The sequence below is a fragment of the Oryctolagus cuniculus genome, chromosome 7 (assembly GCF_051225735.1).
Source record: "Oryctolagus cuniculus isolate XC-2025 breed Fujian yellow rabbit chromosome 7, ASM5122573v1, whole genome shotgun sequence".
NCBI classification, from domain to species: domain Eukaryota; kingdom Metazoa; phylum Chordata; class Mammalia; order Lagomorpha; family Leporidae; genus Oryctolagus; species Oryctolagus cuniculus.
The window spans coordinates 115,017,233-115,036,405 of record NC_142873.1 but is presented as its reverse complement, the minus strand read 5'-3'; the positions used below and the strand labels follow the sequence as shown (position 1 = coordinate 115,036,405).

Here is a 19,173-nt window from a genome sequence, read left to right as displayed (position 1 = left end):
ACTATATCTGTATCCCCCCCAACCTGGCTGAGAGTCTGGCACACAGCAGTGTTCAATACATAACTGCTACAATACTGTGATAATCTCCATTTTTGAGGTGAAGACAGTGAAGTTCACAATCTGAGATGTAGTAGAGCATGGATTTGTGCCTAAATTTAGGTACCTCCAGAGTTGTTTCTTAATGGGCCATTTTTCAAAGTCAAAAGAAGAGTTCTTCTATCCTTAAAGTACGAAAAATGTTTCAATGTATTATTGCAATGAGTGCTAAGAACCAGCACTAAGTAAAAAGAAAAAAGAGACACCCTAGAGCAGTGAGTGACAGCTTAGGGCACCAGAGAGTTTTATAAAATACTTACAATAAGGCCATTCTCATTTCTCCACGATGAGTCAAGATAGTGTTCTTGCTGTAAAACTGATGCTGTATTTTCATCACTTCTGTAGTAATTAAGAAAATGGGCATAAAAATGGTATTATATCAGTTAACAGATAGAACTCACATAGCATAGGGACTGGCAGGTTGTAGATGTGAAGCAAATATTTCATTCCCTTCTCCCCTTAGCAAGCAGATTTAACACTGCAGAAATGCCTGCCCTACCTCTCTTGCCTCTGAAATATATAGGGGCTTTAGGCTACAATAACTAAATTGCAAAACATCAAGTCTGACTATTTACAACTTCTTGAGAAAAGAATACCTCAACACAGCAAACCACAATAAGCTCAGTGGCCATGAATCAACACTTCAGTTTCTCCTAACTAGTATTCATATATACACAGGAACTCGTTTAAGATTTTTTTATGTTCATGAGGGATCAAACTTTGTTAAATCTCTTACTCCTTTTACTGAACAATAACTCTCTAAAGTCAGTGTTCACCTCATATGCAAACAGGCTGAACAGTTAAGTGTGGGGAGGCCCAATCTATGAGACAATCAAATGCAACATTCTGCTTTTGTATGCTTACAGATAGTTTCCTAGTTATTCAGTTAATTAGACTTAGTCTAGTGGTAAGAATTTTGTACCTTTAAGATTATAAAAATCTATTAATAGGTTTATACATTGAGTCCTTCATTAGCCCTACAGCAGTTTTGATAGACTATGGGGCCAACAGGTCATGCTCTACAATGAACTAACAGCAATAATTTCTCTGAATTGTTGATGGGAAAATGGTTTAAATTTAAGCATCAACTCTGATCTGGAAGAGGATAAGTGGAAGACAAAATAAAGAAGGACTCCAAGACTTGTATCAGCAGAAGGAAACCTTTGCTCAAGTAACGAGGTCTGCCCAGAGTGCACGAGGTAGAACTCCTACCATTTCAACTTCATTACAAAATCTTTTCACACAGTATGCCTCAGTAAAAATTATTAGCAACATCCATGCTGACACTGACCTGAATCTCCACAGGTACCACAAACTGACATCTTTAACCTGAAATCACCTTTCCTCCCAAATCTGCTCTCTTCCATTGTTCTCTATCTCAGTCAAGGGCACCTCCATCTCCCTAGTGGTAGGCCCATGCCAGAAATCTGAGCCTGCTCTTTTTTCTTCACAACCACATTCAGTCTGCTGCCATTTCTGCTGTTTCTCTCTGTTCAAGTCCTGTCCTTCCACTACACCCTTATTCATCTCCAAGGTCCCAATTTTCCTGGATTATAAGAGACAAAATTGACCATTCACCTTCCCCCCTTTCTTATCTTTACTCCACTATACTCTTTCTCTCTCTCTCTCTCACACACACACATACACACACAGGGTACTATCTGTCTTATCCAACATTAGTTCTACTAGAGCAGGAACAGGGCTTAGCATCCATATTTTTTATAACGTTTATTTATTTTTACTTATTTGAAAGGGAGAGAAGGAGAGGGAAAGGGAGGGCGAGAAGATATGTTACATTTACCAGTTTACTCCCCAAACACAACAGCTGGTGCTAGGCCAAGATGAAGTCAGGAGCTAGGAACCCCATCCACATCTTCTACATGGTGGCCAGGACCCAGTACCTGAGCCATCATCTGCTGCCTCCCAGTGTGTATACTAGTGGGAAGCTGGATCAGAAATGGAGGTGGCACTTGAACCCAGACACTCTGATATGGGATGTGGGCATCCCAGATGGCAGTTTAACCTGCTGTGTCACAATGCCTACCCCATATTTGGTGAATGAAATGAACAAGGTATGTGAGGCATGGACCACAAAGTTCTCTACTAGTTAGAAAATGAATATATACACACACACACACACACACACACACACGTATTTAAAAATAACTGGAGAATGCAGGGAATACATGATCAGATCTGTATAAAAGACTAGCTTCCTGAAAGAACTGAAGGGGGCCAAGGTGACAGAAGAGCAAAGAGGAAGCAACTATAAAAATATTGGAGAAAGGTGACAGCTTATACCTAGGGAACAAGCAATCTAACAGGATTGAATATATAATGGGAGTGAATATATCTGAAAAGATATTTAGACAGAAACAACAGGCCCTTAATAACCAACAGGATGAGGGCAGTGAAAGGAGAGAAACTAGGAAAAGGGATGAAGCTTAGGTCTGTGTCTTAGGTGACTGGGTTGATTCTGGTGCCACGTACTGAATTAGGGAACACTGCAGACACGTTTGGTGGGGGAGATTTATAAGCTGAGACGGAGATGCTGTGTAAAGTCCAAGTACAGACAGATTCAGAGAGCTGGGCAAATGACTCTGAAGCTCAGAAGAAAGGTCGACGTTGGTCAAAGATTTGGGAAATAACAGCAAGTACTAGGTTGAACGTAGGAAAACTACCATTTTTGTAGGTAAAAAAATGGTCAACCTCTGCCAAAATTTCAGATGGTTCAATGTAACAGAAATCGTGGGTCTTGAGAGATTGTATCATCAGGAACTGCGTGATCAGTATATATAAGTCCTACAAAACCCCTTTTAACACAATGATAAAGAACAAGCAGAAGGAAAGGTGGATGAGACTGGTAAGAGTACAAGGAAACTCAAAGTTTCAATGCCATCTTTTAACATTGAAACCTAGCACTTAGCAAGCACTTGACAGGATATTTTAAATCAATCTCCAAGGGTTCCACAGGTGCTATCATCAGCTATAACTACACACTGCATGGATACCATTCACACTAAATTCTGTATGACTACAGCCCCAATACCTTGGGCATTAATCATCAGAACATACTATTAACAATGCTCCTTAGAGTTGTGTAAGGCCAAGGGTCTAACCATCAGGAACCATCACCTCTGTAAGAGACTAAGGTAACCACTGCCTCTGGAGACCCAAGACTCAAGTAAAACAGAAAGATGAAAAGAAAGAGAAAAAGGAGAAAAATTAAAATAAACCCCGAAGAAGCCAGCCAGCATCCTCAGATAATCTTTAGTATTTCCAAAATGAGAACTCACTTCTTTCTGGACTGCATACCTATCTTACTGACTTGTGAAAAGTAAATATCAAACATGGAAAAGAACTTGGTCAGGATTTAAACACTACATGAATAAGAACAATTATTCTTGTTACAGGCTTTGGATTTCTTTGCCTAAAGATTTGATGGAGACTGGTGTGTGAGTTTAATTACCATCATAGTGCTTTACAATGCTTTGGAGTGGGTAAGACATTTATGTATCTTCGTGCTTCATGGGCAGGTTGGTACTCCTATTCAGGGGCCCTGAAATTAGGCTGTGTTACATGAAATTGCCTCTTTAAAGGTCAAAAATGATCTAACACTGGGCAATTTCCTTTAGTTCAGATTCCAGTAAGTCGACAATTTTATAAGCAACATAGCTGGTTGCATTGAGAACCTGGTTCTTCCGATTCCCACCTAGTGCAGATCTCTTCCATGACTGAAAGACGACTCATTTCTTACAGACCCAGGAGTCAAAGAAAGTTCTGTTTCAAACCGCACTGATCTTTTCTGCAGGAATCGGTGTTGAACAAAGTGTGGTCCCTCACTGGATCCTCACATCCCTTACCATCCCGAAGGGTAACGGGTTGGAAAAGGACACAATGACAGGGCACCTACCATATGCTCATTATTTCATTTGATCTTCAACAACAACTTTATGGGGTACTTATTATCATTCTCAATTTAAACGAACGGTCCGAGGCTCACAAGGTAAGCGCCTCGCCCAAGGTCACACTGCTGGTAACTGGTAGGGCCAGCGAATGCAGAAGGAAAACCCAGAACTGTCAAACTCTAAAATCCGGCCCCCTCTCTTTAAGCAGTTTCTCAGGAAGTTTTTCACGGTTATCTCTAGGTTGAAGAAGGGAGAAACGACTAGCTCAAGATCCTAGGGGTTGCAACCCAGGAACTGGAGTCTCTGAGCTAAGTCTCGTCCAGCGGCCAGATTCTGGAAAGATGGAAACATCAGAAGGAACCTAACTGTTGGAACAAGTGCAACGTGCTAGTTAAACTACGCCCTCACAGCACTGCGGTAAAAGGTCAAAGAGCTGTCCCGACGCTTCAGCACCTGAGCCCCAGGCACCAACACGCTTGGCTCCGAGCAAGCCAGACGGCGGAACCGGCGCGGCGCCTTCCGGGCCGCCAGCACACCCAGATCTGGGGAATGTATTCCCCTTCCTGATCTCTTGTAGGACCTGTGGGCTCTCCTGGGTCCTCTCCCCGCCTCCACGCCCCGCCCAGCCCCGGAGAGACCCAGGATCTCCGCCTCACCCCGGCTGTGCCGCTGCTGCCACCACATCCCCTTCGATATCCACATCCGCCTCCTCAGCCGCCATGATGAGACCTGACCCCGTCTGTCCTCCCGCGAGATCTCGCGAGAGGGGGAAGAGCCCGGGGGCAGGGCCGAATGCGTCACGGGGCGGGGCTGGAGCCACATCTAGTCCCTTCCGTGCTGGGGAGGCGTGGCTTCCGGAGGAAAGGCGTTCCCGGAGACCCGGGAAGGTTTTGAGGTTGCTGTTTTAAAATGTCTGTTGAGTAGGATTGGGGATTGGCAGAAAGTAGGGTATATAGTCAAAGTAAAGGTGAAATGAAGGTGCCTATCACTGATCTTTACGGAGCAGGCGGGGATGGGGAGCCCGGCAGGACTGCCTGGATACACATCACAGCATTGAGAAAGATGCCTGCTAGCCCGGAACATGCACTACCGTGTGAACAGTGTCGCCTGCACTGCAGCAATGAAGAGTTTTCAGGTCCAGCCCAGGCATCAGTGGAAGCAAGGAAGGGCCTGGCCAGAATTCAGTTTCCCCAAGTCATTTCAAGCCCTCCCTCCCCAGAGACGATAATATGAAGTCTGTCCTCAACCCCTCGACCAACATACCCCACACTATGCTCTGGGCTAATTAGATTGATGTGGACCTGGCTCTCTGAGGGTCTAGGCTAACCCCACCCGACAGGATGATGCTGCACCCTCACCTTCAGGTGAACTCCAGAGGCCTGGTCTGTTTAAACTGTCCCGTTCTACAGGCCTGCAACCCTGGGACTTGTGGCAAGACCCATGTTTCTCATCAAGTAGTTTGGAAGCAGAATGAATTAGTATTTCAGAAATACTTGTTGCATTCCTCCTGTGCTGAGGAAATGGCATTGAATAAGATGGACTCAGCGTCTGCCCTCAAAGAGCCGCTCAAGCAGGCGATTTCAAGGCGAGGTAATAAGCTTCCTGGCAAGACTTCGGGGCTCATAGGGGATCACAGAGGAGGGGCGGCTTAGCTGGAGTGAACTCCGCCCCTGTACCATACTTCGGAAGAGTTCGATGATTGGTCAGATTCTGAAAGCGGCGCTCTAGATTTGGGGGAATACAAGATAGAAAGTCTCTAACTTCAAGGAAGTGTGGATACACAGAGAAGTACCCATGGAAAAGATTAGTGTCTGTTCCTGAGTAAAGCCAGGAATGGTGGCTACTCTTCTGGCCGGATGGAAAATCTCAGTCTGAAGGGTACTGTGTTAGGAAACTGGACGCCAGTTTCATCTATGGCACCATCTACACCCTGATTTACATCCCAAGCTTTAGCCCCCTCCGCCATTGCTGAAAGCCAGGTGGCCACATGGCCCAACTCTGTTGTCAGGCTCCACCCCCATCCTAATAGGATTCGCTGCTCCTACTCCACTGCCCACCCTCGGGCAAAGTTTTAAAAGGGCCTGTTCCTGAACACGTGCTACCTTGGCTCTCTCTCTTGGCTCCTCTCCACCTCTCATCTCTCTTCTCTCTCCTCTCTGTCTCTCTCTCTTACAGTCTCCTTCTCTCTTTTTCCTTCTTCGCCCTTCCTCCAGTCTCCTGAGTTTTCCCCAATAAACCCTTTCCCTTACTCTGGTGTTCGGTGTTTTTTTGTGATGGCTAATATTGGTGCATTTGGCTCTTCTCTCCAGCTTACTCTCTCTAGCCTTCTCTCCTCCCTCACTCCCCTCTCTCCTCTCCTCTCTCCTCTTTCTCTCTTATTTTCCTTTTCCCTCTTTGCCCCTTCCCTCCGGTCTGCTGCATTTTCCCCAATAAACCTTTTTCCTTACTCCAGTGTTCAGTGTGCTCTGTGACAGCTAACAGAAATATATAACATATTGTCTGTGTGATGGAGAATCATTAGTCCTAGGTGGAGCGCTGCTCTGGCCCTGCCTAACAAATCTGAAAGACACAATCTGAAAGGATCAAACTGCTTTCAGGTAACTTAATTACACCCTCCCCCAACCCCACCATGAACCTTGAGAATATTTATAGGAAGGCAGAATATCCAGCTCCCAAGCAGGTCAGATTCACAGTGTCTAGCTTCCAAGTACCAGACATGCAAACAAGTGGGAAAGTATGACCCACAAAAAGCAATAAAAAGATCCATTGCAATTTATCTCATATTAACACGAATGTTAGAATCACCACAGTAGAATCCTAAAACAATTATTATAATAATATAATACATGTTTAAAAGTTGAGCAGAGACATGGAAGACAAATTTAAAAAAGAAATTGTATTCTAGAGATGAAAACCACAATGCCTGAGTTGAAAAACACACTGGGTGGGATTAATGGCAGCCTAGATATTGCAGAAAAAATGAATAGTGAACTCAAAGGCATAACCAAAGGAACTTTCTCCAAAATGAAACACAGAAATAAAAAAATTTAATGAGCAGAGAATCATCAAAGCAATATACAAGAGCCTAGCAAATACACTTTGGGAACTCTGAAAAATGAGGAGTTAGAGGGGTCAGGAAAATAATTGAAGAAATAATAACTGAAAAAATTCCCAACTTAAAAAATTATAAACTAACACAAATCCAAGCAGAAGAAATGTAAAGAAAGGTATTCTAAGACCCATCACAAATTACTCAAAACCAGTGATGAATTGCGATCCTTGTCAGAGGAATAAGAAGCACAGTACTTGTTTTGCTGAGATTCATGGAAACAAGATAGCAAAGCCACATCTTTAAAGTGCTGAAAGGAAAAAAAAAGTCAACTTAGAATTCTATACCTAGTAAAAATATCTTTAAAAAATGGAGACTTCTTTTTTTAAGATTTATTTATTTATTTGAAAGTCAAAATTATACAGAGAGAGGAGAGGCAGAGAAAGGTCTTCCATCCGATGGTTCACTCCCCAGATGGCAGCAACGGCTGGAGCTGCACCGATCCGAAGCCAGGAGCCAGGAACTTCTTCTGGGAGAGACTTCTTTTTTTTAAAGAGTGATGGAATTAACTTGATTTTTATTTTTTAAAAATTGATTGCATTTTGATGGTCAGAGAGACAGATGGGGAGAGAGAATGAGAGAGTTCCCATCCTCTGGTTCATTCCTCAGATGTCTGCAATGGCAGGGGCAAGGCCAAGCCAATGTTCAATCTAAATCTCCCATATGGGTGGCAGGAACCCAATTTCCCAACCCATCGCCCCTGCCTCCCAGGATCTGCATTAACCAGAAACCGGAGTCAGCTGCTGAAACCAGGCATCAAACATAGTTTCTCTCTTATGGGACACATGTCTTAACTGGCACCTTAACGGCTAGGCCATAGGCCCACCCCTAAAGACTTTTTAAAGTATATAAAATCTGAAAGAATTCATTATCAAAGCTACTTCTAATACAATAAATGTTAAAGGAAATGTTTTATAAGATGGACATCTGAACCTTCATAAAAGAATGAAGAGCATAGGAATGGCAACTATAAGATATGAAGGCAAGATTTTTGTTCTTACCATTTAAATGTCTTTAAAAGAGAATTTACTGTTTAAACAAAATAATAACAATGTAATGTGAGACTTTATAACATAACTGTAGGACAAGGGCTGGCGCCCTGGCTTACTTGGTTTATCCTCCGCCTGCATCCCATATGGGCACTGGGTTCTAGTCCTGGCTGCTCCTCTTCAAGTCCAGCTCTCTGCTGTGGCCCGGGAGTGCAGTGGAGGATGGCCCAAGTGCTTGGGCTCCGCACCCACATGGGAGACCAGGAAGAAGCACCTGGCTCTTGGCTTCAGATCTGCGCAGCTCCGGCCATTGCGGCCATTTGGGGAGTGAACCAAAGGAAGCAAGATCTTTCTCTCTGTCTCTCTATCTCTCGCTGTCTGTAACTCTACCTGTTAAATAAATAGTAGGACAACAATAGAATAAAATCTAGGAAAAACACTGCAAATATAATATTATGAAGTTCTTAATGCTATACAAGAAACAGCACAGGGCCGGCGCTGCGGCATAGCAGGTGAAACCGCTGCCTGCAGTACCAGCACCCAATATGGGCACCAGTTTGAGTCCCGGCTGCTCCACTTCTGATCCAGCTCTCTGCTATGGCCTTGGACATCAGTAGAAGACGGTCCACATCCTTGGACTCCTGCACCTGCGTGGGAGACCTGGAGGAAGCTCATGGCTCCTGGCTTCAGATCGGCGCAACTCCAGCTGATGTGGCCATTTGGAGAGTCAACCAGTGGATGGAAGACCTCTCTCTCTCTCTCTGCCTCTCCTTTTCTCTCTGTGACTCTGACTTTCAAATAAATAAATAAATCTTAAAAAAATAGTACAATATCACTCACATATGCTATTACTGTGATATGTTAAAGATCTTTAATGCAGTCACTAAAGTCACAAAGAAAAGTTTAAATATTAAGAATAAAAATGTGGGGCCAGCACTGTGGTGGGACTGAGTCAGGCCAAAGCCAGGAGCCAGAGATTCTTCTGGGTATCCCACATGACTGCAGAAACCCAGGCGTTGGGCCATCTTATGATGTTTTTCCCAAGAACATTAGCAGGGAGCTTGGATTGGAAGAGGAGCAGTCAGGACTTGAACTAGCACCCATATGGGATGCCAGCACCACAGGTGATGGCTTTACACACTTTGCCACAGCACTGGCCCCAAGATGTGGGGAGCAACTCGGACTAGACTAAGTTGCTGGAATTAAGACTTATTCTATGCATCTGCTCTCCCACAATATGGCGCTGGGAGAGGAGAAAACAGCTTCTACACAGCTGCCTCCAGTTCAGCCAATAAACTGTAGGACTTGCTCCTGATTGGAGGAGAGCAGCGTGTGGGCAGCCGAGTTGGGATTGGCAGAGGAGGACTATAAAGGAGGAAAGAGACGGCATGCACCAGGAACATCTAAGGGGAACATCTAAGGGGAACACCTGTGCAGCCCCCGAGAGAGCCGGCCGGCGGTGTGCCGCTCCCCTGCGGAAGTGGGGAAAGTGGCCAGGGTGAACCGCCCTTCCACGGAGGTGGAAGGGACAGTAGCCAACCCGGGAAGAACCAGCAGCAAACCCGGGGAGGGCCGAGCAGACGAAAGAACAGCGCAGGGTCCTGTGTCGTTCCTCCACGAAGAGGGGGAGCGACACCAAGATGGGGTTTTTAATTTGTTAAAGGACATGGAATGAGAGGTTGATAGAGCAGGAATTCTATCCAAGGCCATGTTTAAAGGTATGGTTAGTTTCCTCCTCATACTAGACTACTCGTGTGTGTGTGTGTGTGTGTGAATGATTTTAGCTCTTGGGGCTATAGAAAGTTGACCTTTCAGAACAGTGGATAAATAACATCCGTTTGTCTTCAGTTAAAAGGAGAGCCCTCCTCATGAGAGCAGAGGTATGCAAGTTAACTTAAAGAAATGAAAGACTTTCAGGCCTGAGTTAATGACCCCATCAAGCTTACACTGGTAAATACAACCAGTGCCTCTCCTGGGGCTACCCAAGGAGAAAAAAGCTGGAGTATTGCAAGTTTTTGATTCTAGTATGGAAGAATATTTTCCATCCCATAAGCCAAACTGCCAGTACTGTAAGGTAACTCCAGGAGAAGACTGACTTTTCTCTGCTTATCACTTTATTCCTGTGGCTCAGAGCAGCACTGGCTGCCCAGCAGGCCCTGAGTATTTTTTGAACAGTCACAAAAGCCCATGACCTGAAGCCATTCTATTGGAAACATGCCAAGCTTTCCTTGTTCTGGCTCGCACTCAGAAAGGAACCTACAGATTTTGTGATTTATCTTCCCACAAAACAAGAGAATGCACTGATCCTACAGATGCGAGCTTTATAAACATTAGTGCAGATGGGTTTACAATTTTTAATACAAAGAACGATTTGACAGCCTGGTGGTTGTATCAGTCCCCTGTCAGACAATCTGAGCCCCCTTCCTAGGGCTGGACCACTGTGCATGTTCAAAGAACAGTCCAGTCTGTAGGTTTCTTAAGTGTGCTTCAAGAAGCTCCACATCACTTTTTACCAAGGAAAAGCAAAAAGAACAAAAGAGGAAAATAACCAAACTGAAGAGAGCTATCTCTACAACTTCATCTTGTTAAAAGAAAGTCTTCAGATGATCATCATTTAGACTTTTCTCATGAAAATGAACTTCTGTTTGTATTCCTGGTTCTCTCAAAATGTAGTGATATATTTTAAAATATAGGGCCAGCGCCATGGTTCACTTGGTTAATCCTCCGCCTGCGGCGCCAGCATTCCATATGGGCTCCGGGTTCTAGTCCCGAATGCTCCTCTTCCAGTCCAGCTCTCTGTTGTGGCCCAGGAGGGCAGTGGAGGATGGCCCAGGTGCTTGGGCCCTTGCACCCGCATGGGTGACCAGGAAGAAGCACCTGGCTCTTGGCTTCGGATTGGCACAGCACCAGCCGTTGCGGCCATTAGGGGGGTGAACCAACAGAAGGAAGACTTTTCTCTGTCTCTTTCTCACTGTCTATAACTCTACTTCTCAAATAAATAAAAAATTATAAAAAATACTTTAAAATATATAAGGCTTATATAGAGGACAATTTTTATTTATTATGGTTCTCTGCTTTTCTGCAAGCTATGAACGCCAGTGACTTTACACTTGAGCAAGAGGAAGATGAGACATAGAGAGGGCGTGTCGGGGCTGACACGACCACCTGTCACATCCTGGCTATCATGGAAGACAGGCTCTCCTGTGGGCCTTCCCAGAATCCTGTCAAGTCTGATCACTCTCATTTCAGAGATAAGGAAACCCAGATTCAGAGAGTTCTGGTTAAATAGCTAACTGAGTACCAGAGCTGGGACCCTAATCCAAAACTGGGATTCCAACGCAAGTCTTTCTGACTCTGTACTTACTCTACTATATTTTTGTATTACAATGGAAAGAATAGGGCATTTTTCAATACTGTGGGAGCTGATATTTTCTCATTTGGTTTTGGAATGAAGCTAGTATTGTGGCCTAGTGGGTAAAGCTGCCTTCTGCGAAGCCAGGCCAGCATCTCATATGGTAGCTGATTCCTGTCTTGGCTGCTTCACTTCAATCTAGCTCCCTCCTAATGGCCTGGGAAAAATAGTGAAAGATGGCTCAAGTATTTGGGCCCCTGCCACCCACATGGGATACCTGGATGAAGCTCCTGGCTCCTGGCTCCTAGCAACAGCCTGCCCCAGTGCTGGCTGTTGTGTCCATCTGGGGAGTGAACCAGCAGGTGGAAGATCCCCTCTCTCTCTCTCTCTGTGTCTTTCTCCCTCTCCCTCCCCTTCTCTGTAACTCTGCCTTTCAAAATAAGTAAATAAATCTTTTTAAAAATAGAATGAATAATAAGTAGTTGGTTTTCCGGTTTCTTTGGGATGCTAAAGTCTAGATAGTTATTAGAAAGTATGTTTTGAAGATAAAGTTTTGTCTTGGATTCACAAATTCCTTCTTGTCACCATCAGTATGTGCTATTTCCTCTGTTGATCCTAAACAAAATTATCTGGAGATGCCATACTTGTAAACCCTCATGGATGTTGATAGGGGAACATTCAGTCAATAAGGCATCTGTCTCATAGTATTTCCACTATACTCTATTTGAATCCACTGGGGAGACAGCTCACTCATTTCTTGTTTTTCCCTAGTGAATAAAGATCACTTCATTTTTATTGAAAAAAAAAAAAACAAAGTATCATGGTAGTATTAATCCATTGAAGGCTGGCATGTTAGCATTCATGCTAATTAGCTCAGATTTGTAAAGTGCTTTAAAAGCAGGAAGTGTCATACAACTGCTTCTAATGTTATTATGTTAAGATCTGAACTGTCAGCTAAATGATTGCCAGGGACTCAAAAGATTTTCCATTTAAAAAATACAATAGCCAAAGAGTGGGAGGAAAATCACTTTATCTAGATGGAGGTGAAATAATAGATGAGTGCAAGCGTAGACTTATGGGCTACACTTGGCAGGCCTTGAACATGGCCTGAATTGTTCCAGGAAAGCAAACTGCATTTTATTTTCTTTTCCCTTCCCAATTCCCTGAAATCACATAAGGTAGCTACTGAAAAGCTGCTCTCAATATGTTGTTAGGAAAGTCTGCCAATGCACTTCTTACATTTTAATTACACTAATGCAACATCCATCTGACATTATTTGGAAGGGAAAGAAAAGCTGCCAGCAGTAATGAGCTCCTACTGTGTGCCAGGCATTTTACATACATTATTTCTTTACAGCCAGACAACAGCCCTTTGAAATAAGAATTGTTATTTCTGCTTACATATCTGGTAACCAAGGCTCAGAATAGTTAAGCACTTTATCCAAGGAAAAGTAGCTTATCATCTTTTTGTTGCATCATGCTTTCTAAGGTTGGGTACCAACAGCATCATTCAGACTTCTATCTTTTCCTCTCAGCAGCCCCAGGAAGGACTGTGCTTTTCTTCCAGTAGCTGCCTGGTAGATGGATGGGCCTGGATGATATGCCATCCTTGAAGCCAGGTAAAATTATTATTATTATTATTTTTTTTTTTTTTTTTTGACAGGCAGAGTGGACAGTGAGAGAGAGAGACAGAGAGAGAAAGGTCTTCCTTTGCCGTTGGTTCACCCTCCAATGGCCGCCGCTGCAGCCGGCGCACCGCGCTGATCCTGGCAGGAGCCAGGAGCCAGGTGCTTTTCCTGGTCTCCCATGGGGTGCAGGGCCCAAGCACCTGGGCCATCCTCCACTGCACTCCCTGGCCATAGCAGAGAGCTGGCCTGGAAGAGGGGCAACCGGGACAGAATCCGGCGCCCCAACCGGGACTAGAACCCGGTGTGCCGGCGCCGCAAGGTGGAGGATTAGCCTATTGAGCCACGGCGCCGGCTCGCCAGGTAAAATTATTTGATCATTGAACATTGTTATATGCAAAATAGGGCATAGGACTATTGGGGTTTACATGGACTTGTGCGGGGTTGACTGGTTAGTTAAATAAGGATTGTAGTTAAAATACCCTCTCTGTGCCGGCGCCGTGGCTCACTTGGCTAATCCTCCGTCTTTGGCGCCAGCACCCCGGGTTCTAGTCCCAGTTGGGGCGCCAGGTACTAGTCCTGGTTGCTCCTCTTCCAGTCCAGCTCTCTACTGTGGCCCAGGAGGGTAGTGGAGGATGGCTCAAGTGCTTGGGCCCTGCACCTGCACGGAAGACCAGGAGGAAGCACCTGGCTCCTGGCTTCGGATCGGTGCAGCGCTGGCCGTGGCGGCCATTAGGGGAGTGCACCAACAGAAGGAAGACCTTTCTCTCTATCTCTCTCTCACTGTCTATAACTCTCTCTCTGCCTCTCACTCACTGTCTAACTCTGCCTGTCAAAAAAATAATACCTCCTCTGCTTGGAGTCTGTACCCCTCTCCCACGCCCCCCATCTCCTTCTCAGAGGTTCTTCATCTCCCCCTTTCCCTCTAGAAGGGCCGACTCTGACTCAGCTCTGGCCCACTGCTGCCGTTCTGGAACTCTGACTCAGCGTGGCCAGATCCTGACTTTTCTCTTAAGAGAAGTCAAGAATTAAGATTAATTTGTGAAAACCAGTTCAAAGTTAACAGTGCCGTTGACTCAAGCCCACATTTCCTTGGGCTACAGATGACTTGCAGTTTGTGACTGCTATCCAGCAGTCTTCTCTTGGATCCCACGTACTGTTCAGTGCTCTTATTCGCTGATGTGTCTGTCGCACTATCATGAGCTTCTTGAGATTCTCTGTTCTGGGGCTGACATTGTGGCATAGTGGGTAACACTGATGCCTATGATGCTGGCCTCCCATACAGGTGCTGATTTGTGTCTTAGCTGCTCCACTTCCAATCCAGCTCTCTGCTAACGGCATGGGAAAGCAGTAGAAGACGGCCCAAGTACTTGGACCCTGACCACCCACGTGGGAGACCTTGATGAAGTCTTGGCTCCTGGCTTCTGCCAGGCCCAACAAGCTGTTGTGACCATCTGGGGAGTGAACCAACAAATGGTAGATCTTTTTCTGTCTCTTCTTTCTCTCTGTAACTCTGACTTTCAAAAAAAATTTAGGAAAAAAACAGAAAATAACACGTCTTGAAGGTATGTGGAGAATTTGGAACACTTGTGTGTTTTGGGTGGGAGTATAAAATGGTGCAGTTGCTATGGAAAAATAGTATATCTCTACCCTGAACAAATTAAAAATAGAATTACTATGTGATCCAGAAATTCCACTTCTGGGTATAAATCCTGAAGAATTAAAAGCAGGAACCCAAAGAGATGCTTGTATACCAATCAATGTTCATAGCAACATTATTTACAATAGCCAAATTATAGAAACAATACAAATGCCTATTAACAAATAAACAGATAAACAAAACATGGTATATAAATACAACACAATATTATTCAGACTTAAAAGGAAGGACACATTCCGTAACAGGAAGTTATGCCATGTGAAATCAGCCAGCCACAAAAGGATGAATACTACGTGACTCCCCTTTTATTAAGTGCCTAGGGACAGAGTAGAATTGTGATTAACAGAGGCTAGGGGATGAAGAATGGGGAATTAGTGTTCAATGAACACAAAGAGTTGCATAAGAAGAAAATGGTTCTGGATGAATGATGGAAATGATAGCAAAGCAGTGAAAATGCACTTAAAGCCACTGAACTGTATACTTAAAAATAGTTAAGACGTGCTATGGTTTGAATATGTACAACATTCATGTATTGGAAAATTAGCCTCCACAGTCATATGCTGATGTTATTTGGAGAAGGGATCTTTGGAAGGGAATGAAGGTTAGAGGAGGTCAGGAGAGTGTGGTGTCCACTAGTGGCTTTGTCAGAAGAGGAAGAGACCTGAGCCAGTGCACTCTCTCGTCATGGGATGCCTTCCAGAATGTTATAATGTGGCAAGAAGTTCCTCACAAGATACAGCCCCTCAGCCTTGGACTTTCCAGTCTGCAGAGCTGTAAGAATTACATTATTATTTCTCCTTCTCCTTCTTTTAAAAATATATTATGCAGCTGTGGTGTTGTGTTATACCAACACAGTAAGGAATAAGACAGAGGGTAAGTTTTATGTTGTGTGCATTTTACCATAATTTTTTAAAAATAAAAAGTAGACTAAAAATAAACAATTGAAGTATGACTTTGCCAAAAAATACAAAATCTTGTAGAGAAGGAGAATTCATAAACATAAATTGAGTTCTGAGGTCTCTTTCCTTTACTGAGGGAGAGACACAGCAAGTTCTATGCCTGTCTATTCATTTAGAATCCATTCTCTCGGGGAGAAATGAAGGGCTGTAGAAGGCAAATACTAAATTTATGAAAAGCGCTCATCCCATACTGATTCTAAATGATTTTTCAAGATCAAACATAAGCCTGGGCTGACTTCCATTTCTATAGCTGACACATGATAAACTGTATGTGCACAAAGCCTAGCTCAATGCTTTCCCCATCACTGTTTAGAAACCTTGCTTTCTAAATGAAAACTTGGCTGTAGTATTGTCTCCTCCAACCACCCCACACCTCCTGACCTTACAGCCACCATGCAGGCTCATGCCCAAGAGCTCATGCCTCTGCTCTTTAATTGTCTGAGGGCACGCTAGCCTGGGAGCTCTCTCAGGAGCAGAACTACACCTCAGTTTTATATGCCTGTCTCTTAGTCGCTGCCTAATCCATGTTCAGGGAATGGATTAATGACCATGACCTTCACACTGTGAAGTGCACTGTTATCTCCAGGGCTTCATGATACTTAATTCAACAAGTGTTTATGGAGTACCTGTTATGTACCAGACACCATTCTGGGTGCTTGGGATACACATATGAATGAAAAAGACAAAGTTCCATACCCTGGTGGAACTCACAACCTAGCAGTGAGGCAGAAGAAAATAAACAAAAGACTTAAGAAATGAATTATATATTTCTTAGAGGTTATTGAGTGCTAGGGAAAAAGAAGTAGGGTGGAATAAAGAACCGGGAGTTCAGAGTCGTAGGGGGCTGCAGATTTTTTTCTTTTTAAAAGATTTACTTATTTATTTGAAAGGCAGAGGCAGAGGCAGAGAGAGAGAGAAGTTTTCCATCTACTGGTTCACTCCCTAAATGGCTGCAATGGCCAGAGCTGGGTGATCCAAAGCCAAGAGCCAGGAGCTTCTTCCAGGTCTCCCATGTGGGTGCAGAGGTCCAGGGACTTGAGCCATTTTCTATGGCTTTCCCAGGCCATAGCAGAGAGCTGGATTGGAAGTAGAGCAGCTGGGTCTCAAACTGGCACTCATATGGGATGCCAACACAGCAGGCAACGGCTTCACCCACTACTCCACAGCGTCGGCCCCTGGCGGGTGGGGGGGGCGGCGGTTTAAACAGGGTGTTCAGAGTAGGTTTGATAGAAAGAAGGAACTTGAGCAGAGTCTTGCAAAGGTGTAGGAGTTTGCCATGCTGAGATTGGGAGAAAGAATGCCTGGCAAAAGATGCAGTCCGTGGAACAGCTCCTCGCCCGTGTGTGCTTGATAGAGGCCAGCCAGATGGAGGGAGTGATGGGGGAAGAGGAGAGGAGGAGAGGAAGTCAGACAGGTGATGCAACCCCATTTTATAGGACTTTTAAGTGTTGATGTAAGGACATTTGCTTTTATTCTGAGTGAATCAGGGAGTCAGTCACTGGAGAAATCTAATGAGATTAAAAGATAGATTTTAGCAATACAAGTTCACTGAAGTTTATTTAAGATGATATACTGAATGGTTCACAAAATTATTACATATATATATTTATAATGTTTATTTTTTGTCAAGTTGCTTAAGAAAATTTTCACCAAATGTAATTATTTTGTTAAAATAATCCCTTTCTCTTACGATCATGAATGATCATATCTTTCTCTACCTCAAGTTTGTTTTCAACCCACCTAACTCGCTTCCTCTTTTTTTGCACTGTATTTCTTTCCATCACAAGGATTTTGCTGAACAGTCAATTAACTGCTTGAAGAACAGACTGGTCTCCATAAAGTTACTTATTCACTGGGACCAGCCTTGTGGCGTAGTGGGTAAAGCTGGGCCCTGCGATGCTGCCATCCCATGTAGGCACCAGTTTGAGTCCTGGCTGCTCCACTTCTGATCCGGCTCCCTGATAATGCACCTGGGAAAACAACAGAAGATGGCCCAAGAACTTGGGTTTCTGTACCTGTGTGGGAGACCTGGAAGAAACTCCTGGCTCCTATCTTTGGACCAGCCCAGCTCCAGCCATTGTGGCAATTTAGGGAGTGAACTAATGGGTCGAAAATTTTCCCTCTCTGTCTCTCCCCCTACCCCATAAATCTGCCTTTCAAATAAATAAATAAATTCTTTTTTTAAAGTTACTCAGTAATTTAAAAATTTGTGATTTCGTTTTATTGAGAGGTCCTAAGATTATATACTGGTACTAGTTATTGTGCCACCAAGTTGGACAGAAGTTTGCACTCATTATAAACCATTGATCATTACAAAGCCATAGGCTAATTGCTTTGAAGCAGAGATCTGTGCCCTACAGCATGGCAGTCTCACTGGGCATGGTTAACTCTGCGTGTTAGGAAAGCAACCCCTTGTGCACTGACTCTTGTCCTCTCAGTTCATCTTTCACTCCAGCTATTTCCATGGCAACCAGCTTAACGTAAGTGTAACTTGATGATATCATATACCTCTCACATTCTGTACCAGGGCTTCTCTGATTTAAATATAAAAACAAGAATGTTAACATCGCAGGAGGCAGCCAATGACCAATGGAGAGCAAGAGCTGATGCATAAATACTACCCTTTTCCTTCCCACACGCAGCAATTCTGGAGTGTTTCCTGTGCAGATTCGCGAATGGTCCTGGTAACACCCAGGGAGCCCCTGGAAGGAAACAACACAATAATAACACAATAATTAGCTCTAAGTTAACTATTTTCCTTCACTGTTTCCAGCCCTCCTTCATAGGACTTAGGATCATTTCCCCAAACAACTTACTGCCTGCAAGCTCTGTTTCCTGGAGAAGCCTCTTCTTTTTTTTTTATTTTATTTTTTTGACAGGCAGAGTGGACAGTGAGAGAGAGAGAGACAGAGAGAAAGGTCTTCGTTTGCCATTGGTTCACCCTCCAATGGCCACCGCGCGCAGCCAGCGCACCGCACTGATCCGAAGGCAGGAGCCAGGTGCTTCTCTTGGTCTCCCATGGGGTGCAGGGCCTAAGGACTTGGGCCATCCTCCATTGCACTCCCGGGCCACAGCAGAGAGCTGGCCTGGAAGAGGGGCAACCGGGACAGAATCCGGCGCCCCGACCGGGACTAGAACCCCATGTGCCGGCGCCGCAAGGCAGAGGATTAGCCTAGTGAGCCGCGGTGCCGGCCTGGAGAAGCCTCTTCTAAAACAGTGATGATAACCTGGGCTTGGAAAGTTGAGTATGAGTTTTCCAAGTGGAGAGATAAGAAAACAGCCTCACAGGCAAAGGGCAAAGAGTGAGCGAAGGCAACGAGGCAGGAAGAGTGTGAGATGTGTGGGGATCAGCAGGACGCTGCTGTGGCTGAAGCGGGGGTGGGGGTGGGGGGTGGGGGGGGTAAATGGAGAGCATGAGAAAGAGAAAATGACAGGAGGGAAGGTTTGTTGATTGAGAAATACCTCTCAGAGATAC

At 44.5% G+C, this 19,173-nt stretch overlaps 1 protein-coding gene and 1 long non-coding RNA gene across 12 annotated transcripts in view; one reads left to right on the top strand and one right to left on the bottom strand.

The window, feature by feature from the left end:
• The window catches only part of MYSM1 (Myb like, SWIRM and MPN domains 1), a 49,896-nt gene extending 45,074 nt beyond the window's left edge, over positions 1-4,822 (bottom strand). For 3 of the 11 annotated variants that reach the window (XR_016237338.1, XM_089337339.1, XM_089337345.1), the window contains exons 1-2: positions 4,661-4,822; positions 357-435 (exon numbers count right to left, since the gene is read on the bottom strand). Coding sequence is in view for 4 of the 11 variants with exons in the window: in XM_089337339.1 (XP_089193465.1) it covers positions 357-435; positions 4,661-4,725 (144 nt within the window). In the remaining 7 variants the exon portion in view is untranslated. The remainder of the gene's footprint in view (positions 1-356; positions 436-4,660) is intronic. The other 8 variants (XM_051857716.3, XM_051857719.3, XM_089337343.1 and 5 more) reach the window with 5 other exon arrangements.
• A 4,618-nt stretch (positions 4,823-9,440) lies between these two features.
• Positions 9,441-17,896, top strand: LOC149125697 (uncharacterized). The gene is made up of 4 exons (XR_016236755.1): positions 9,441-9,820; positions 12,990-13,073; positions 14,365-14,555; positions 17,486-17,896. It is a non-coding gene; the product is annotated as an uncharacterized LOC149125697 (long non-coding RNA).
• The last annotated feature ends 1,277 nt before the right edge of the window (positions 17,897-19,173 follow it).